The following is a 22758-nucleotide window of genomic DNA, read 5'->3' as shown; positions in this document are numbered from 1 at the left end:
TTTTAAGTGTTAATTTTTTTAACATTTAGAAAAAAACATTAGTATAAAGTGAATTTATCGCACTGTAATATCAATTTTATACCTGATAATATTTTATCTACGCTCAAAAAATTATAAAAACTGTAGTTCTTATCTTTAATGGAATAATAAAAAATATTTTTTATAAAGTATTTTTTATTTCATGATGTAATAGGAGTAATTAATTCTACAATATTTAAATTTAAAACCATTAATATTAATATATATTTTAAAATTATTTTATAACCTCAATTTTAAAAGCATTTTTAACCAAACACATTAAACTGCTTTTTCTTCAACTTCAATTTTAACCACAGTTTTAACCAAACACCTATTTTTTCAAACCAACCTCAACTAAAAGTACTTTTTATAAAACAACTTTTTTTAAACCACAACCACAACAGCTACCACAATACCAAACAGACTCTTAATAACTTTGCTTTTTATAATTTATTTTTATTTAATTATACAAATAAAAATAGATATTTAAAAAATAAAATTATGAGGATAAATATTTTTTTCAAAATTATTTTTTATGATTTAAGTAATTTTTTTTGTTTTGACAACAAAAAGATTTTTGTTATTATCAACATAATTCATTAAATAAAAAGCAGCAAAGAAGAAAATTAATATACATACATACATATATATATATATATATATATAATAGAAAAATCTAATTTTCTTATTCATGCATTTCTTTTTTATTTTGAAAAAAACATTTTTTCCCCATGAGAAACATTATTTTTTAAGCTAAAACTTATGAAAGCAAGTTTCAATTATAAATAATTCAATCATTTCCATTCATCTACATGAAAAACAAGTGAGTCACATATTTAACTAATTGAATGTTATTATTTATTTCTCGGACATCATAAATTTTTTCCTCTCTAATTTAACGATGAAGGAAATACCTCTACTACTACTGTAGCAGAAATTGATAAAATTAACAAGATGGTTTCTTGTTTGGATGCACGAGAAATAGTAACAACAAAGACAAGCTTTCAACTTTTTAGTTCAATAAATAACAAATTCATGAATAATACTATTTGAATCAGTCTTGAATGAATGTTTAAGATATGATTCAGATAGCCAATTGAGTAAGTTTATATTAATGGCTTGTTTCTACTCATTTTGCTAGCATCATTTCATAATGAACAGTATCATATATAAACATGTAGATGTCTAAGTATTTGTTTTTTATGAATAATTTTTTTATATTCCACTACATCCCTTTTGAAATGAGTTTAATTCACTCTTTCTCCATTATAGATGTGCACTTGGTTTTTAGATTATTGAATCAAAAGACATAACTTTTGATATGATTCTAAATTATATTGGCTAAGTCAATTAATGTCACTTTTAATTCTATTTTATAGAACCGCTGTTATAAATGAGTTTCCATCTTCTTTCAACTTTTAATAAAGTAAGGTGGCAGTGTAGAGAACCACTGAAAGGTTATGTTAGTTAATGATAAACCAATTAGTCTTAGTTTTATGAAGGGATTTGTTGCACCATTACCATATTAATTGGTGAATTTGACAATGTATTCCCTTGTTGATTGGTTATCTTTCCTATAAATCTATTTTAGAATTAGTTATATTTATTCCTCTACAAATCAAGTGCAACCTATTAACCTATTCTAAATATGAACAATTATAAGTAGATCTAGATGTTCATCTAAATTATTGACTTATTTCCATTCAAGTATTGGCCCTGTACAACCCTGTCTATCATTCCTCTTATTGTTGATCATTAGTAAAAGCTTGTTACGCTAGAAGATTGGGTTTCCTCTAGTGCAAAACAATATATGGGATATTAAACTACCTTATAACATGTTATTATAGTTGGTAATAGGGTTACTGAGCAATGTAATTGACATGTGGTTACTTGTATACTTACAAGACAACTTGTGTATTAATGGTGACCATTGTTTAGGCTTCGTTATGGTTGTTATAGTGTTTAATAGATTGGCATGTTATACCCTACATAAACCATTGTGCTTTGAAACACCCCTTAATAGAGTACTTATAACTACATAACTTACTAAAACTTGTTTTCTAGGTGTATGAGTATATGAGATTCTAGATCTAGTTTGTCATAACTCGTTTTGAATCTAATTCAATGTATCATGTAGAGCTTGCATAGTTTTAATGAGTGACTTAATATTATTATAGTGATTCGTATTCATTGTGTTCTCTATTTTTATTTAAATGATCCTCATATCAATATCACAAAGATTTAATAAAGGATGCCTACGTAGGAGGAGCTATGGCTAGTTGGTACTCGTTATACACTGGATACTCATAGGCCTATGTGTTGATCCACATATGCACCAACATACTCGTTTATGGTTGATTATGATGTTGTCGTTAGGAATCGTAAAAACATGAAATATTGTATATGGACATCATGGTTTTGTCTAAATGTAGTTTTATATTATAAAAACGAGTTAGACAATGAAGATTCATCTCATAGCACATTTAATATTGGTTGTTCCATAAAGACTTTGTGGTGATGGTGGATTATCAGGTTCTTTTCAGCCAAAAAAATGGTCTTTATTTGCTAATTATAATATTTTTTTTATGAGGTGTTAGAACGATAAATTTATTTATATTCTTTTTTGGTGGTATAGTTATTGGTTAATTAGAATAAATACTTAATCTTATCATACTAGGCATGTTGATATATTAATTTGACATATAATTGTGTGATCTATCATCTACTAATCAACTAATAAATTATGAATCTTCTAATCAATTATATATATATATATATATATAAAGAGATTAAATAAATTGTAGAAATAATATATATGGGGTTGATCGTAATTCTTATTAGATGGATGATCCTACTTCAATTGGTATAGTGTTTGAATCCTATCTAAATATCTAACTCATATTCTAATTCTAATTATATATAGGTAACCTATATCAAATAATAAGATATATTAAATCCTAATGCAAACTAAATTATTCATTCGTTGATAATCACATCAATCATAAGTAAGTTATACTACTTAGTTAGTTTAACTTGTCAAGCTAGAACTTCTATTTTAGTTAAGATTAAACGTTATGATCATTTATGTAAATTTAAAATTTTATTATTGATTATTATTTAGTCAAATGCTTTCTAGTTTTTTTTTAGTTAATTATGACTCTTCAAACTTGATATATTCCACTTGTTGCAATCAATTTTATCTTTGGTTTTCTTTTGATAATAAACAATTAGTATTTTTACGTGAATGCTCTTTTTTTTCCAGGTAAATATCACTGACGCACCTTAAGCCAACCCTTCCTGAAACAACCAGTAGATTGACGAGAATTAACCGGAAGTGGTGGAATGCTCCAATAATTAAAAAAAAAAAAGAGGCTATCCCACTTGACCAAAGGTCACGGCACCATATAAAACAATTTGATTCTTAATCATCGAGATTGCCCGAAAATTTGGGTAAATATATTGCAGTAAAATATTCCATCTGACAGCTTCAAGTACGTCAGCCATCCTCATTCTTACAATTGTGCGGTTCCACCAACTATCATGATATGTCGACTGAATACTTTAAAAAACAACAACAGTAAAATCATTAAAAAAAAAATTGATATTGCCGATTTACATTGTCAAGCCGGCAGCCTGGCCTCCTTTTAATGCAGCATTGCAAGGAATTGACTTCAGGACCACTTGGACCCAACGAGATAATTTTCAATACTGGAGGTTCTAAAACAGTTTAATCTACTGGCTACCATTACAAGAAAGCGAAATAGAACAAAAACACCCTCCTGCCCTGAGGAATCAAAAGCCAATACAAACGATTGAAATATATCCAACAGTGATTCATTGTCACATACAAATTAACTGGAGAGCATAGGATGTCTAGAATAAAGCAGGTAAGAGAGCTGCAAACCTGAAGCAACCAGCCAATTTGGCGGCAAAACCAGACTCGCTCAGTAAAACACCGGAAGTGAAACATATAGATGGGGAAACTGGGCTGTGGAATCGATGGGGGTCTGAATGAAGCAAAGTTCAGTGAGCCTATACCATGGATTGGTCTCTACATAGCAGTGGCATCTCTGGCCTGTGCAATTGCTATGGCCGCGGATTTCATCCGTGGCTTCCGCCAACAGAAGTTCTGGTTCCCGAGCAAATTCTTCTCCATTAATGCCACTTCACTGACCATAATAGCTGTGGCAGTCAAATTGTCAGTGGATCTAAACACTGCTATGCCTCGCCGCGTTGATCAGCTCGCAAAACTTAGCAGTGGTGCCTTGCTCTGTACAGTAATGGGTAATTCTATGCCTTCTCTAGGAACGATGGACAACAATGATTTATACACAAATATTATTGCTTTAGGAATACTCGTTGTTACTGTTATTGTTAATACGGGAATCCAATTAGGCACTGGTGTAATATATCTTCACTGGAAAGAGCATGCTTTTATTATGTTTCTCATGCTTATTTTGCTTGCAATCCTAAGCTTTTCGGCTTTAACTGTGCCGGTAAATACAAAATATTTCCAATATAAATATAATAAGAAGTATGGTATGGCTCTGAAAGAAGACTCGAATGAAACCAGCAAAAGGGAAGACAGGGAACTTAAAGAAGATATAACGAAATTCTGGTTGATGGCTCATACCTGCAACCCCCAGTTCGTGGTCGGACGTTCAGTTACATGCACGGCCGCAGGTGCATTCTGTCTCCTTGTTGCTATGACTTTAGCGGAGGCCATGCTGCGATCTTACTTGATGCCCTGGTCATTCAAATTTTGCACCGGAGAGTCTGACTATGAGTGGTCGACCATCTTAATTCTTATTACGCAGACCATTGCAGTAGGAGTTGGTACTATTGCCCCAGCAATCAGATGGTTCACTGCTGTAAACTTCAGGTGCCCGATCAGAAGGAAGAAAAGCGGCAAAAGAAAATGGACAGTAGAAAGGTACTGGATCCAGTTGCTTGTGGAGATGAAAGAGTGCCCACTAAGCATACGATTCGAAGACCGGTTTTGCAAGAAATTTGCCCATGGTGTTAAAAACAAACTGTTGGACCTCTGTATTGGAATGCAAACGGGAATTGTGTTGGGAAGCAAAGTGATTCAGTTCATTTCAGTTTACTTCATGATCCAGATTTTGTTATTCTGTGATTTCTGTAAGAAGTTAAAAACGATGAAACCCAAAAACGGCATTTCATCTGACTCGGGATCAGAATCACGATCGACTCCAAAACCAGATCTCAGACGTTACGTTATGCATCTTGAAGGTGAAGACGAGCTAGTTGAGTTGATGATGAAGAACAACTTTGATGCCACTGATCATTGGCTGCGAAGGGGGGAAAGGAAACAGCCAAAGCATCTCACAGAACTTCTGGAAAAATCAACCTTTGCAGAAGGATTTAAGGGAGTGAGGGAGTTTGACAGTGACCTAGTTCTCTCTTTAGTTTGTGATGAACCTCCTAACTGTTGGGCTCTTCCTGTAGTAACTCTGACAGCCATTGCAGTTGCACTTCCAAATGTCAGTGGTAGTTTAATGAAACAGTTGATGCGCAGTGTAAATGAAGGCCTCATGTATGTCAGACTCGTAGAAGATAACCTGGACGCAAAGGGAGAATTGCTTAACATCAGGAAAGCAGCAAATGTTGCATGGGTAGGAGTCGATCTCTTCCACAAGTGGCTAGATGTGGACCTTCGAAAACTGTCCTTCCAAGCAGAAAGCACTAAGGAAATACTCGAGAAACTATCTGATGCTGCAAAGAACAGGTTGGAGGAGTTTAAGAAGACACCCATGAATCAATGTCTGAAGGAAGGACCTTCGAAGTGGCCCATCAAGATACTGGCCGCTAATTCCATGTATAGGATAAGCCAAACTCTTCTGCAGAATTGTGAAAGAAGAAATGACTTGATCGACGAAAGATTATTTGAAGCTTTAACTGTCATGATCTCTGATATACTGGGCGCTTGTCTAACCAACTTACGGCAGGTCATATTCCACTGTTTGAGCAGGGCTGTCACTGATAGAGAGCACTGTGTACGCAGAGCCGTTTTCATTCTTGGAAAAACAGAAAAGATTCGGAAACTTCTAGATCAGCAGCCTATTTCCACTTTAGATCCAGATCAAATGGCCTCCATTGATAAGTGGCGTTCAATGCATGATTTGAAGATCTCTTTGCCCTCCATTCCATCTTCAGCAAAGCGTGAAACAGCCTTATCCACTTCGAGCGACTTGTATATAACCATGGAATAAATTTACTAGTTGCTTGGAGTTGCCAAAGATGAGCAACTCATGACTATGCTGTGTAATATTTGAATTATTACTTGCAACTAATGTCAACATGTAATGAAGTAGAAAGTAGATTTTTTGTGAAACTGAGGATGCAGTAGGCATCCCTTGATCAATTGTAACAGTGCAATGAATCTATATGGTAGTATATGAGTTGAGATTACCACAAAGCATCCAATTGAACGCTTTTTAACTATTAGGTGAAGAGAACTAGAACATGGTGGATCTGTGGAGTTAAAAATGCCATATGGCTCATTCAAAAGCTTCAGAATCTTGTATCACAAAAGGAGACTCGATTTCTTCCCAACTTGTTCAGCCTCTTGAACTTCAATTCTTAATAAATACACAGCCATATGACCTCACCTGTATGAATGATGACAATTAAGCGTGGATTGCTTCTATAATTTAAGCATTTCCATTTTGACCAGAACCAGAAACTTCCATTGTCCACTGATCTACGTTGGGTCAGAATGTCTTGGGCATCGTATAGACAACTTTTGGGGAATCAATATAGCCACAAATGTTAGAAATTTATGCTTAAAAATTCAATTACTTTAGAAATTATCTGGCAACAGCAACTACATTAGCTTAACATAATTCTTCCAACTGTGTCACAACTTACAAAAAGATTGTCATAATATTTACTGCTACAGCATCAAGACTTTCATACACAAGCAGTTGTGATGTAAGAAATTGACATGCATAAAAAAAAAAAACAATTCGATGTGCCAGGATTTTTTAACTCAAGCTAAAGTTTAACTAATCAAATCCCTCGGCCCCTGAAGATTTGATGGGAACTAATATCCATTTAAGGAAAATGAAGCCTTGCAGCTTAATTATACAGCAGCATTGTGCCAGCAGGATTTTTTAACTCAAGCATTTTAGCTTTGTGTGACCAGTCTCCCCACAATGAGTGCAAATGTATTCTGATTTGGCCTTTCCAATCTCGTAGCTATTATTATGAAGTCAAGATGTCCGAATGATAGGTCCTGTACTGGTTGATCGGTATATTCTAGGCTTGGCTAGTCGTGCCATCATCGTAGATTATTCACCATGATCAGTTTCATTGTTTAGAGTGATTCTGCGAACAATATCACAAGATACGTATGCATAGGCTTCTTCAAGATCCAATATTGGATCTTTTCTGATAATCTCTCCTTGTATTTGTTCAAATTCAGCATCCAATCCGTTCAAGAAAATATGTACTCGTAATCTTTCAACAAATTTTCTATAGGTAATGACATTGTCAGGATCTTTCATTACAGTTCTATCACGATGATCAAGTTCTTGAAAGATTTCCACAAGATCACCATAGTATATTGATAACGGGCACCTCATCTGTTTCAAGGAGAAGGCTTTCTGATTAAATAAGAAAAGTTGTGTTTCATCTGATCCATTGTAAAAAGCTTTGGATAAAGCATTCTAGATTTCACATGCAGTGCTTAGTCGGATGTATCTCTTCATTATGTCTAGTGACATAGAAGTTAACAGCCATCCCTTAACCTTTTGATTTTCGGCATATCATTTTGCATAAGAGGCATCTATATCTTAAGGGGGTTGTGTTTTGCCCGTAATATATTCAAGTTTCTCCCTTCCTGCAATTTGCATTTCCATAATCCGCGAGCATATATCGTAGTTAACTTCAGTAAGAATAACACTGGTTGTGAACCTAGTGTTTTTGGTTTCAACGTGAATAATTGGGGTGGCTTCTGTTTTGTTATTCATCATGATGCAAGATTTTAAGAATATGAGAAAAACTATAAGACAGAGGACGGGATGAAATAGAGAAAGACTATAGAATTAGTATCAAAAATATGGTTTCAAGAAGGATGGGAGGGGATCAAGAACAAAACAGATGATCAAGAAGATGATGGTTTTGGAAGCGGATGAAGAATACCGAGATTTTGAGAGACAGATGAAGAAGATAAAGAAGGAGGATTCTGTTTATTAAGGAATTCAGTAGTGTTTTAAGGGATACCAAGCTCTAATACCATGATAAATTCAGTATACAGTATTGTTCTTTTATTCAGTATATTCAATTGAATTATAATGTTACAATTGCTTCCTCTTTATATAGCAGCAGAGGTAGTTTATTTACAGAATTTACTAACTAATCTATCCCTTAACCTTACGGAAAGATTCCTATCATTCTAACAGACTTAATACTAGTTGATTCTCAATATAACAGTGATGAAGAAATATATACACAGAATACAGTAGGCTTGAATATCTTGAATCTTCAACAATTTTAACTTGACCATAGACAATATCCGGTGCAAAGCAGATAAGAGAAGGGCAAACTTGAAGCAACTCGATCAACACATTTGCCAACAAAACCAGGCCAAGCAGCAGAGACCAAGCAACTCGATCATACTTGATGCCCTGGTCATTCAAATTTTTCGTTGGGGAGTCTGACTATAAGTGGTCAACCATTTTGGTTCTTATTATGCAAGCTGTTGCAGTAGGATTTGGCCCTATTGCCCCAGCAATCAGATGGTTCACTGCTGTAAAATTCGATGCCCTAAAAGAGGGAAGAATTGCCACAAATGAGAATTCAAAGTAGAAAGATACTGGATCCAGTTGCTTGTAGAGATGAAAGAGTGACTATTAACTGTACGAATCCAGGACCAGAGCTGCAGGAAACTTTCCCATGATGCAAAAAATCAATTGTAGAACCTTCGTATTGGAGTGCAAACTGGAATTGTGTTGGGAAGCAAAGTGTGTCAATTCATTTCTGTTTACATTGTTCACTGGATTTTAGTATTCTCTGAGTTTTGCAAAATAAAGAAGTTAAACCCCAGCAACCGCATTTCAAGTGACTCGCGATCAGAGTCACGTTCCGGTCCCAAAATGGATCTCAGCCATTTTGTTTTGCATCTTAAAGGTGAAGGTGAACTAGTTGATCTGATGATGACGAACAACTTTGATGTCACTGATCATTGGCTGCAGAGGGGAAAAAAGAAACAGCCAAAATATCTCATAGAAATGTTAGAAAAATCAACTGTTGCAGAAGGTTTTAAGGGAGTGAAAGAGTTTGACTATAACCTAGTTCTCTTTCTAGAATGTGACGAACCTCCTAATTGTTGGACTCTTCCTGTGGTGACTCTGACAACCACTGCAGTTGCACTTCCAAATTTTAGTAGTAGTTTAATCAAGCAGCTGATTTGCAGTGTACATGGAGCCCTCATGAATGTCAAACTCAATAGAAGATTACCTGGATGCGAAAAAATATTTTATTACATCAGGAAAGCGGAAAAGGTTGCGTGGCTAGGAGTTGATCTCTACCAGAAGTGGCTAGATGTGGATCCCTGAAAACTGTCCCTCCAAGCACAAAGGATGTGCTCAAGGGACTTGCTGATGCTGCAAAGAACAGGTTTGAGGATTTTAAGAAGACACAAATGAATCAATGTGAAATTGAAAGCCCTTCAAAGTGGCCCCTCAACGTTTTAGCTGCCAATTCCATGTATAGAATAACCCAAACTATTCTGCAGAATTATGAAGGCAGAAATAATCTGATGGGTGAAATATTATTTAAGAAGGTGAAGGTGAAGGTGAACTAGTTGATCAGAAACTATCTGTCAAGATTTCTGATATACCAAGTGCTTGCCTCACTAACTTGCAACATGTCTTATGACAGTGTTTGAGCAGGACCAGTGTTGAGAGTGAATATTATGTGCGGAAAGCAGTTTTCCTCTTTGGAAAAACAGAAAAAATCCTGAAAATTATAGATCGATGATCAATGTCCAGTTTGAGGCCAGATCAAATGGCACGCATCAATCAGTGGCGTTCACTGAACAATATGAAGAACCATTTGCCCTTGATTCCATCTACAAAGAAGAGTAGCACAACCTTGTGTACCTGACGATTGATTAAAAGTTGCTAGCCTGGAGTTGGAAGGTATAAGCGGTTCGTGAACATGCTGTGTAATCCTTCAAATTAATCAGCTTTATGCTTCATGTGTGATGTTATATGTTATTTCTAGGTAAAATTTCTTTCAATCAGAATTCAGAAGTTTAAAGCTCTGTTCGTTATTCAATTGTAATTGAACAAACCAGGAAATGTATGCACCAAAAGTAACTCATGCCATCCATGTAAGGAGGTAACCTTCATGAGAATTTAACAAGTCATTCTTATATAACAGCACCAATGAGCGCCATCGTCTAGATTGAAAAGGAGCTATAGTCAGTTGAAAGGGATTCAAATGCACACCAGAAGTGCACATGACTAGCTAGCAGAGCCAAGCACAGCAGTCATAACCTGTAGATATACTAACAAAGAGATGGTTGGAGAAGCACAAGAGTCGGGAATGGAAGTTGTGACTTGTGAGGTAGAAAGAGCACCAAACCATCCGGTGCTGGAAGGATGCCCCAGTCAAGTTAAGAACCTCTCCATTGCATAAGAACATAAGAACCCAATTTTAGTTTATCCTTCTGGGTATAATTTTAAAACCGTGCAGCAGTTTTATTCACCAAAATAAGAAGCAAAACTACTGAAATCGATATCAAGCAAGGCAAACAGGTGTCCTAGCAACCTATGCATTTTAATTTTAAGCATCAATTCAATTTATGCATCCCTCAAATAATCAAATTGCGAGCAACAGTACAATTTGTTTTGACATTCATTAATTGCAATCCCAACCACATTTTGTTTTTGCTCTTGTGAAAAGCACTAGGCCAGTATCATCAATTTCCAGTAGTAAGAAACAATTGAAGAATGATACGAAAACAGAAAAATAAAAATTCTATTAATTCAAAATATTGATTAAAACAAAACTGTTCCAACTAGAAAACCCAAGATCTTGCTAATCCCAAACAAAAAGCTCGCAGAACAGCCTACGAAGCACCCTAAAACCACTAAACAGAAAAGAAAAAAAGAACCTGTAATCCAAAAACAGGGAATAAGTAATAAAAATCAATCATCGCCGTCTCTCTTCTTGGGCTTCCTATAAGTTTCCTCGATGTGATTGGCGATTAAGAGACCAGTATTGGTAATCTTCCTTACGTTTGGAACGTTGTAGTTTTGAGCAACGTAGACGCCGAACACCGTCCCTGCGATGAACGAGAACCCGCTCCGAATTATCCCCATCTTTACTTTTACCAAACGAAAAGAGGGTTTATTTATTTAGATCTGAGTGGACCGCGGGAGAGAGAGAGAAAGAGAGGGTTTTAGACTTCTCTAAACTCTTTATGAAAACAGAGGAAGTTAACAGTGATGAATACAATGACGACAACTGCTGGTGTTAATTTTTTTTTTTTTTTTTTTTCAATTGTGTAAAAAACATAACCTATTCACCATGAGTGAAAATATCGTGCTGACATGTTCGAGTTTCAATTGGATTATTAAAGGTTTATATAATTATTAATTTTATAATTTATAAAATTAATTAAAATACATGTAAATTAATTTGAAAATTAAAATTAATTAAAAAAAATTACCGTTCACTTGTAGAAACACATACAGAGAATTCTACTCTCTAGAAAATTTACTTCATCATTCTCTGCTATAGGTCTCAATTTAGAGTGCTGAGAAACCTTATAAAATAGAAAATAAAATCACTCAATGTACTGTCAACCAGGGGCGGAGCCGAGAATTATTTTAAGGGGGGCAAAACTAGGAAAATATTTCGAGGGGGGGTAAATTTAACTAGTTTTGGTCCTAAAATTTAAATTTTTCTAGTTTTATGAGGGGCGAAATATAAATCTATTTTTTTGCAGGGGAGGGGCGGGGCTCCCACCAGCCCCCCTGTCCCCGCCACCATTGTCAACCCTACCTACCTTGCTGTAAGCTCGGCGGATCTAAAGAGGAGCCTCGCTGGAAAGTCACAAAGCAGAGACGAAAAGGTCTTACAGGTGCCAATATGGGAGGGAAGGGAGGTGCATCCGTAACCTGGGTTCGATCTAAGAATTCCAATCACCGGCTACAAAACCACTAGGCATAAGATGCGCTCCTAGCCTCGTGACTTTCCTTCCTCTAGCAAGGGTGAGATTCGACAACCCGAGACAAAGGCTGTAGGTCTAGGATTCCTTGAATTTCCCCTTCTATAGGTCTCTTTGATTCTTTCCTTCTCCATTAAGAAACTTAAATCTTAAGAATATTGTGGTCAAATGTCAACTTGTCTCTATTAATGAAATGTGCAAGATCTATTTTTTCCTTCTTAACTCCAATGAAATATATAATTGATGATTCTTTCAATATTGAAACTCTTGGTGTGATTTTATTTGAATCTCTATGTTCTATAAAAGATGATCCTGTAATTAGTAAGAAAAAAATGCATAAAAATCTTAAATTAATATAATGTTAGTCCTTATCAACTTGCTTTTTGTATCCTGCCTTGTTTGTGATCTACAATAATAAACATATTAATTGGTTGGATGTCGTTTGTAGAAAAGAACACGGGAGGCCATGAAAGTGACCTTTCTACGAATGCTTGTTGACCATTGTTGAGATCACGTAAAGTTTCAAAGACAAGGTTGGAAAACAAAGGAGGGAAGTGGGGATAGAAAGATGGAGGGGAAATCTCGGATTTGGAAGCCGTCCAATTAAGAGTTTTGTGGAACCAAAGCTCCACTAATAAGTTGTATGGTCCAAAGAAAAAGGAAAATGGACCAATATGGCTGTGAAAATGAGATAGAATGGGAGATGGAGATGGGAGAGAGATTTGAGGCCTGCATTTCAATTACTTTTTGTCATGCTTGAGTGCTAACTTTTGTGTTTTAGCATAAAAGAAAGGGAAATCAAGGACTGCGTTTTTCTAACGCAGACAAGGACATGCCTAAAGAGAGAAAAACAATGGAGGAAACTTGGAGAGATTGGATGGGAGAAGATATGGTGGCAAAGCATCTACAAAAGACAAGCAAAAGGTTGTGTCATGTGTGACAACAACCTGAGCTTTTCTTGCATACGCATAGCAATCAATCCATGTCTTTTTTCTCCTTCTTGTACTTCAGCCATTTCGCCACTTATTGTTCTATTTTGGCTTCACTGTCATGATTATCTGTTTAATTTAGTCTTATGGTTTGCAAATGCAGAGGCAACGAGGCGTGACTTCCACAAAAGCCTCAGCCATTTATTTATCTAACCAAAAGTCATCGTCTCATGTTAGAACGGAATTTGAGAGCCAAGATCTGCAGCGGGCTGCTCAGAGTCCATTGACTCTGGAACCTGCTTGCATCCTGGCAAGAAAAGGAGGAATGTTGATTATTTCCATTTGCTTATTTAATGCATGTTTACTGCGATTGTTAGAATGGTTTGTTAAATGTGGGCACGTTTGCTCTGTTTAACCAGGGACACCAACATTGGGTTTAGAAATTGAATAAGGTTTATTTGGTAAAGAAAAAGGAAGGAAAGATGACAGGTTTGAAGCTTAGAACTAAAGTTTTTGATTGCTAGGTTGGTGGAAGAAAACTGCAGACATGGTTGGCCAAGCAGAGCGTTGATTGAGGGTGACCCACTCTACATTTCCTTGCTCAACATGATCAGAGGAGGAGAGCCAATTTCCAGTTCATGAGCCCATCCATCTTGTCCAAACCAAACCCTCACTCCTAGGAGGCTTCCTGATCACAAAAGCATTTTGGCACATGAAAATGAAAAGTGATGGATGATTACACTTTACACGAGAAAATGTGTTTTAGAGCTTCAAAAATAAAGCTGGAATTGCTAGCTGGTGAGTTGTGTCTAGAATTTTGTCTCTCAATCTTTTCCTAGTACATAACATGTGGAATCTGTATTGTTTATTAGATATGAGCTGATGATGATTTGCCATGAAAGCTGATGGGGTAAGTTTTCAAGAGCCCCTCACAGAGTGGGGTTTTTTTTTTTCCTGCCCTTTCTCTCCAGCCGTTGCTTCCCCAAAATGTGTAGCATTTTGGATTTATTTTTTAATGATCATCATGAATTTCAAGTTTTTTTTTTTAAATTATTAAAAATTTATATAATTATTAATTTTAAAATTTATAAAATTAATTGAAATATGTATAAATAGACTCGGATATCCATATAAAAAAAATATATCATTTTTCCACTTTAGAATATGCAAATGCACTTTAAATTTAGCCCGACCATATTCTTCGATTTACTTAGATTTGAAGCAAAAGGGAGCCACAGTGAATGTTTGTTTACATAATAGCTTTAGCTTTTAAAACAAACCATATAAATATCATGTTTGGTAATATTAAAAAGCAATTTAATGTTTGTGTGGAACCCATATATTTTATATTAAAATTGCCGGCTCACACAAAGCAAGTGAGAGCAGCTTCTTGCATCTATACTAGGTGAATTAAACCACCTGGCACTTGAAGTGAACAGTGCTAAGGTGAAATTTATTCACCTAGCAATGTTCACGGGAACAATGTCATGATTCACGTGAACAATGTCATGATTTTAACTACTTGACAGTATTTATTAGACCGCGTGTAAAAAAATATTATTTTTTTAAATTGTGTTTTACTTAAAAAATTAATATTTAATATTATTTAATAATACTATATAAATTAAAAGAACATTGTATGATGATGTAACATTTGTGGAATTTAATTACAATTCTAATTTTATTTGTGATGATATTTTACCTGATTTTATTGCAAGCTCAAAAAACCATTAAAACTATAGTTCTTATCAGATGAATTTCATACATGATGAAATTGTAGATAAGTTAATGAAATAATAAAAAATATTTGATGTAAAGTATTATTTATTTAATGATATAATAATAATAATTAAATCTACAATATTTAAATTAAAAACAATCGATATTAATATATCTTTTTTAATTATTTTATAACTTTAATTTGAAAAGCATGTTTAACCAAATACATTAAATTATTTTTTATTTAAACTCAATTTTAACTAAATATGTATAAATAACAAACTAATTTCAACTAAAAATATCTTTTATAAAATATTTTTTTTCAAACCAGAACAATAACAAATACCCTCTCGTGGTACTTTAACCAGAATGACAGCGTGATTGATATAGATCTGACATCATTAGGTAATTTTTTTATCCAAGTTCTGTAGTTTTAATGAAGTTCCTTCTTTTAACTTGGAACAATCTTCAAACTCCATCTCACAGGTACATTTACATGGAAAATATTACATGGATCAGATAAATAAGACTAAATATAAAGCCAAATAAAAATATTAATAATAAAAATTTAAATATTGAATCAGACTCAAATAACAAAAAAAATATATATATATATATATATATATATATATTTGTTATTGGATTATTACTCGAAAGTTGTTGTTTTTTTAATTTTAGTATTTTTCTATTTAATTTTGAGTTTTAATTAGTTTTTCATATTGAACCCTTTAATTAAGGGGTTTTTTAAGATTTTTATATAAATAATTGAAGTTTTTATTATTATTCAGATTATTCAAAAAAATTTATAACATATCAGTTATCTTTTTTATTATCATGCAGTATTAAGGTTTGAGAATCCTGATTTTTATCTAACATTATACGCTACACATCATACATACAGAATGTGTTTAGAAACGTCGTGCAAACCGCGTTTCTTCTAAATTTAATTTTTTTTTTAATAAAATTGAGTGTTGTTTGTACTTTTTGGATCTTTTTAATGTGTTGATGTCAAAAATAATTTTTAAAAAATAAAAAAACATCATTAATATGCATTTTGGCAGGAAAAGTTATTTGAAAAGCAACCACTACCACACTACGAAACACACTAATAAGACTTAAAGAACACCATGACACTGTTACAAAGGATGCATGGCATAGAAAGCTTCCTTTTGTTCCATGGCATGGAGATACCTTGCTCTCCGACTTCCAAAACTTGATACCTAATTTGTTGTCTCCTGTCTCCATTTATGTTTAAAGGCTATTTTTTATTGAATTTTATTTATTTTTTTAATGTTTTTAAACTATGCAAATGCTTCCAACATATTGTTACGTAATTAATTTGTTAAAAAATATGATAATTGAATTATGCTTCCATGGAGTACAAGTAATCGTTTCCTTCAAGCAAAACGCCAGAAAAAATTCTCAGAATAAATAACAATAATAAGGTATTTTAAATGTTTTTTCACAATAAAATGGCTATAGTATTATTTATTTTATTTAAAAAAAAAAAAGAACATGAACTGTCATGCATGCTGACATTGTTTCGAATTTTCTCTTTCAATAACACAGTAAAAAGGCTATATATTAGCAAATATCACGAGACACCAATCTATTAAAATAATATTCTGGATGGCTCGCATCGACGAGTCGACACGTCTCTGTCAATCGATGCAGACGTGTACTAACCCGTAAAGGTTACTGGACGCTTTGGCTGGGCTAAAGGTCCGGGCCTTGGATTCTCTATGAACTCTTTTCCCTTCAATCCTAAAAATTAATGTCTCTTTCAGGCAACCTAGGTCAAATGTTTAAAGAAGACAAACTTTTGATTCGCTTGTATCCCTTCATTTAATTCACGTTCTCTAAGACGAAGAAGGTTTCTTGAATTTTCTTTTTTACTGTATATATAAGTTTTCTTTAGGGTTTCAGTTCAGCTGATTCTTACTTCTATTTAGCACTCTAACGAATGATTAGCAGATTATATATATATACACACACAATCGAGCCTAAACCCAAACATATTTTATGATGTTATTTACAGAAATGTGAGCCTCCATTTGGTTGATTGGCTCATCCTTGACCTTGGAGCCAAGAGACAAATTATTACAGGCAGGTGGACGAAAAATCATTTCAAGAAAGCGACTGGAGCTAGGGAAGGGCACGAAGAATTCTCGCCTTTATTCATGTTAAATTAATGGAAGTTTTCAATCTTCTCTTCAGCGGATCTTGAGCCCCTGTGGATTGATGGAAGTGATGACGAACGCATCAACCTATTACACCAACAAGAGACTTAGTGGAGCTACATGACCCACACAGCCCCTTATTATACTGAGAAACTCAGGATTATATTTGTTTGATTAGATAAAGTTTCCTTTATCAAATTAAATAAATCTCTTACCCCTATCGAAGTTGGTGGCAGGGATTTCTTTAGGAGCGAGCTCGTTTCGGATTAGAAACAGCGAAGGCATCTTCTCCTATTGCTATGGTTTGCTTTACTCTCCTCCTATTCAATTATTAATGTCCACATGATTTAGAATCCAGAATCAAGTGGGTCATGTTGCTGTTTTACCATAAGGTTGCTTTAGGGAGCAAAAACAACCTTTTTCATTTTTTTTGACTACTATTACTGTTACCAATGGTCATTTGGGTATCTTCGAGCTAATTTCTTCAGACGAAAACCAAGAATCCACACCCAAATTAATTTATCCGCAGAGAACTCGCCTGCAGAGACTTGACTCTTCTCAATGTGGTAAAAAAAGAAAAGAAAACTCCTTTGAGCTATGCTTTTGAATGATAAAAAGACGAAGACTGCATGGATGGCAGGAGGGCGTTCACCAGACACCCAGCCTATTGTCCGTGTCTAACCACCACAAAGCATATGTGACTAGACAAGGCAAGACGTATAGAAAATATGGGATTAAACAAAGCGCCAACAAGGTCAAATACAAAACAAGGATGAGTAAAGTAAGCAAGCAGAGCTTCAATTATTAGATGTAATCCCTTAAAAATAGCAAATTCATTGACAATGAATTTGTAATACTTGGGAACTCAATAATAATAATAATAATAATGTAGCATTTTGATTAAGAAAGAATGAGGAAGACGCGTTACGTGTTGTTGGGTGCAATACATGCAAAGTTTTCAGACACGACCAGATTCTACAAAGCCATGTGCTGTTATTTTAAATGGTCATGATTGCTTTGGAATGCTATGCTAATCTTAGGTGTCTTTGTTTTTTTTTTTTTTTGCCGCTCAAGGTTATGGCGTCCAATCGCCTCTGTGAATTTATCTATTATCATTGAAAACACAGAAGTCAGCTAATCGAATATCATGCTTTTCTAGCTTTACTTCTCTAAAGCATGAAGGCAATGAAGGAACCCTAGCCAGTTCCAGTGACAGAGAGAGCAGAAATTACAGTGTAACGATGTCCTTCCAGCTGGGATTTCCATCTATCCTCGGCCATCATATACTAATCAGACAGCAATACAGCCAATCAAGGGATTCAACAATTATAAAGAGTAACTTATCTAGGCAAGGATTCATTTCCTATAACTTGTGTTTGAGATAAGGCATAAACGTTGTGGTTTTTGAATCGTGCTGCTACCATAGAAAACATTCAAAAAGCAGAGTCAAGAGATTGCAATCACATGAGATTCTGACATCTAAAACTACCAATAAACACAGATCACACCCGAGTAGAAAACCCAGAAACAAGCAAACATGGTTTTTTACCACGATCTTCTTTGCAATGCAAGGAATCCAGTGAGGCCAGAAGTTATGCATGAAGGTGCAGAAACTAGTTTCAGGTTTCTAAAGTTGTAATTTGCAGCTAGCTATGAGATATCGATCATGATTTCAAAAGCATCCAAGGCAGCCATAAAGTGTATTTCATTAAGTTGCAACATGAACTAAACAACACAGAGTATGTATATTGATTCACTGAAAGGATAGATAAGTGGTGTAGATCCTGCTGTGCAAGGTCCTTCGCTGCTTCAGACCTTCGCTACACCATCATCACATTTGACAGAACAGACTAAAATTCAGGGCATTGCAACAAGAAGGAAATGGGCTCAACCTCCATACATGGGAAATCTGCAAGGGTTGAGGCGCGCAGAAATTAGAGAGTGCTTCTAAACAGTAAGACGATGAAAGCTCTCGAGAGTGAATTTACTGTAGCCTAATTAGACAATATTACAGCAATTTGAGTTTACAACATTTCACTCACCCCTCCAGCGAAAATAAACTCTTATGCCATCCACCTTTAGTGAAGGACGACTGAGCAATCGACAGCACACGAGCGCACCTTAATTGATAACAATGATCACAAGAACTTTAAATTATAGTATATTTCTCTGCCCGTAAATGCTCAATTTACTTATTAATGGTGAAGCAACCCAAGACACAAAAGTGGATATCTTGAGACTCAAATGATAACAGCACTGGATGTGTATTTCCTTGGTTTCTGGCTTGGTTTATCACCTTATCTCTCTTATCATGCTCTAATGAAACCTCTACATCATCTCTATTACTTCCTTAAATGCAATGTCAGTAACAGTAGTGACAACGGGGAAAACACAAGAGTACCAAGGTGGACATTAGGAAACATAATGCCATATTGTTCACTTAAAAACGTTAGAATTCTGGTAATTTCGTTTTCCATTTCGAATTCTCATCTGTTGTCAAGTACACAACAAAATACAACCATCTTAACAGACACAAAAGAACCATTTTGCCATAATAACATCAAATTACTATGCAGCAGATATCCATTTCCGAAACAAATCATACCCTAGATTGTCTAATTAGATGTTTTGTTCTACTGGGACGAGATAAACACAAGCAGAGGAGACTCACAAGCTAGACAATTCATATTAAGTCATTAACAGAGGGACCAACAATAGTACAAAATTTATTGACACAAAACCACATTTAGTAAATCGAGTTGGAACCTCTAACAAACTGTGAGCTGATAAAAAAACCAACCTCCTTGCTTGTCATAATGTTACTGCTCAGCATCTCCATGCTGAAGCTGACATAAGCTCTCTACGCTGCCAACAAAGCACAAGCAATGCCTGCCGCTTCTCCACATGAAATCCCCTCACTGGAGTCCTCTTCACCACGCATTCTGCCTGAGTTTCGGTGAAGTTACTGAAAGCTACAGGAGAAAAGCCAACAGACGCAAAGATTGTCTTCCAATTTGGCATCTTTTCTGGTGCACGAAGACGCCCCAACACAGTACTTTCAATCCTAGGCTGGAGCAAAAACCTCTCAATCTTGTTCACTGCATCCGTAGTTGCATTAACAGCATCCAATGATTCCAATAGGTGTACATAAGATTGGAGGGCATGGAGAATATGTTGTGGGAACGGAAGATCACTTCTGTCACACCCTCGGTCCAAAGACACCACGATCTTTGGTGAAAGTTGCTTTATAAAGCGCAGCAGTGACGGTAATGCAGATGGTTGATTTGAAGAGCACCAAATAGGGAAATTCACCACAACAGCCTCATTTTCATTTGTTCGGAAAAAGGGAAGAGAATAACAGTTTTGCTCCAAGGAATCAAAGTTAATCACATCAAGTTCAAAACTCAGACCAATCTCATTAGCAAATTGAGTCAAGTTATCACGCATAAGACCAAGTTCAACAGGATGGTGAGTCGAAGGAGAGGCAAAAGCAGTGGTTTTCAACGACCGGACACCTCTATTTCGCGGAAGTTCCTGCATGAAAGAGGCCCATTGAGCGCCAAATCCAATATCAAAGTCCACTATGTGAATACTTTCTGCATCATCAACTGCTTCAAGGAGAGCCTGATTGCAAGTGAAGTTGACAAATTGAATAAGTGGAGAAACCTCAGATAAGACTTTGTAAGCACTCATTTTGAAGATGACATCAAATGGGGTGGGGCTCCTAGGCGGTGGGGCAGTGACTGAGTTATTATTCATGAGAAGGAGCAATTGAAGAGCCTCCTTGAAGTAGAAAGCTGCCCTGTGGAGAGGCTTTCCAGTGGGGGAGAGCTGTTGATTGAGCCGCGCCAATATCCCTTGCGCGTGTAAGAAATTCCCAGTCCCTACCAACTCTGCTGCCTTGAAGAGCTGGTCCAACAAAGCATGTTGTTGCTGTTGCTGTTGCTGTTGCTGGACTCCTAAATCTTCCTTCTTCACCATCAACGGCTTCTGTTGAAGTTGTTGGTGAAGAAATTGTACTCCCTGTGGAAACCCCAGTTGCTGTTGTTGGTGTTTTCTTAGCAAAAACTCTTGCCCAGGAACAGAGAATGGTGGTTTAGGGATTACATGAGAGATTGGGTCTATACCACCAGAATTGTGGCGCTTGAGTTGGGAATGGAGGGGCCGATTTTCTTGCTGGGAAAATGGTAGTGGCAAGAAAAGGTTGGGATTTTGAGCGTGCGGATTATGAGACTGTTGCTGGTTCATCAATACCTGTGGATCTAGTAAATGCGGCTTCTCCTCCGAGGCCTCGATTTGTTGCTGCTGATTATGATGATAACCCATACCAGGAGGCAAAGAAAGTGGAAGTGATACACTGTTAGATGAAGAACTAAAAACTGGGCTTTGCACGCTAGAGTTGTTGTGTCCGAATCCAACATTTTTGTAATTGACCAACCCAGAAAAAGAACCAGGAGCAACCAAACCAGACCCAACATTTGAAACCCCAGGACCAGGAAAAGGAGCCAAATTAGTGCCAATGCTTGACACCCCACATGGAATTCCACTTAAGGACTCAAATCCATGTCCTTGATCAACAATCCCCAATCCACCACCACCGGCACCAGCACCAGCATTGCCATCAAATTCCAGCTGATTGTTTCCACTTTGCAACAGCTGCTTTAGCCCAAACTGTGTGTCATCCACATCCCCAGCTATCCACCTCAAAAAGGATTGTTCTTGGCTCGGCTCTGACAGCATATTCTCCCAATCTTCTAGTCCAAGTCCACATCTTGCTCCTGATGAAACAAACTCTAGTCCACTTGGGATTGGCTGCAACTCTGGAGCCCATTCATCTTTCCTTTCATTGCTCACTGGGTTCACTGCTTTATCTGTTGCCGTGATGTTAGTGGTGTTTCCACCGGCGCCGCCGTTTGAGGAGGAAGAGAGAGTCGAAACAGATGTGGGTGGGCTTTGACTTCTTCTCATATGAAGAACTGAGGTAGGTTCTTTGCTTGCAAAGCTGTTAACTTGAAGAGGTTGTTGTTGTTGTTGTTGTTGCTGCTGCTGCTGCTGCTGCCTGTGCGTCCTAGTTTCTTGTTGAGAACAAATTGAAGCAAAACCAGCAATATCTACACCCCCTTTGGCCTGCAAATGAAAGGGCATCCCTTAAATAAAATACCTAAGAAGCCAAAAGAATTTGAAGAGAGATCAAGAAAAGGCCCAAGATTTGTTGTGGTGAAGTAAAGGATTATCAATGGCGTTGGCTCTCAAGAGGGCTAACACTCAGATTTGAAAGAAGAGAGGAACTTTCTTGTTCTTAAACTCAGATTTCTTTAACCCAATATCATATCTCATTGCATGCCATGAATCTCTCTTCTTTAACTCACCCATTACAACAAAACATCTTTTTTCGCTAGTTCTTGACCACCCACCAATCCTCTCCTTCTACTGGTGAGCTCCATGATTTTTATCTAACTTTCTCCTTTCTTCAACTCCATACGAATTTCTCCTTTCTCTCTCTGTGTGTACTTGTTGTGTGGCTGTGGTTGTGGTTAATAGCTCTTTGTTTCTTCACTTCTTCTAGCCCTTCTGTCTCAACAGTACTAATGTACCATCATTCTGTGTCCTGCCATTGATGCGTGCATCATAAAAAAGGCAATAAAGTGTTCCTCTCCCCTCCTCTCATTCTCTTTCTTTTTTTTTTTTTTTTTTTTCTATTTTTTAC

The 22758-nt window shown here is 35.9% G+C and overlaps 3 protein-coding genes and 1 long non-coding RNA gene across 6 annotated transcripts; 2 read left to right on the top strand and 2 right to left on the bottom strand.

Moving 5' to 3' along the window:
• Positions 1-3712: 3712 nt before the first annotated feature.
• Positions 3713-6457, top strand: LOC118036013 (uncharacterized). The gene has a single exon (XM_035041697.2). The coding sequence runs from the start codon at positions 3993-3995 to the stop codon at positions 6249-6251; it is 2259 nt and encodes a 752-aa protein (XP_034897588.1). The 5' UTR covers positions 3713-3992; the 3' UTR covers positions 6252-6457.
• Positions 6458-11001: 4544 nt separating this feature from the next.
• LOC118036010 (uncharacterized) lies at positions 11002-11525 on the bottom strand. The gene has a single exon (XM_035041696.2). It carries the CDS (start codon positions 11370-11372, stop codon positions 11199-11201), a length of 174 nt encoding a protein of 57 aa, XP_034897587.1. The 5' UTR covers positions 11373-11525; the 3' UTR covers positions 11002-11198.
• Positions 11526-11823: 298 nt separating this feature from the next.
• LOC118036012 (uncharacterized) lies at positions 11824-14477 on the top strand. The gene is made up of 3 exons (XR_012170330.1): positions 11824-12331; positions 12672-13950; positions 14025-14477. It is a non-coding gene; the product is annotated as an uncharacterized lncRNA (long non-coding RNA).
• Positions 14478-18096: 3619 nt separating this feature from the next.
• LOC118036008 (scarecrow-like protein 22) lies at positions 18097-22758 on the bottom strand. 3 transcript variants are annotated; one of them, XM_035041694.2, is made up of 3 exons: positions 22421-22756; positions 19852-22178; positions 18097-18960 (listed from the first exon to the last, which is right to left on the bottom strand). In XM_035041694.2, the coding sequence occupies exon 2, from the start codon at positions 22017-22019 to the stop codon at positions 19878-19880; it is 2142 nt and encodes a 713-aa protein (XP_034897585.1). In that variant the 5' UTR covers positions 22020-22178; positions 22421-22756; the 3' UTR covers positions 18097-18960; positions 19852-19877. The 3 variants fall into 3 exon arrangements, 2 of the variants coding, with proteins under 2 accessions (XP_034897585.1, XP_034897583.1); XR_012167815.1 differs by having other exon boundaries at positions 19094-22758; XM_035041692.2 differs by having other exon boundaries at positions 19852-22757.

The sequence above is a fragment of the Populus alba genome, chromosome 1 (genome assembly GCF_005239225.2).
Source record: "Populus alba chromosome 1, ASM523922v2, whole genome shotgun sequence".
NCBI classification, from domain to species: Eukaryota; Viridiplantae; Streptophyta; class Magnoliopsida; order Malpighiales; family Salicaceae; genus Populus; species Populus alba.
The sequence above is the reverse complement of the archived record's forward strand: the minus strand, read 5'-3'. Positions and strand labels throughout refer to the sequence as shown.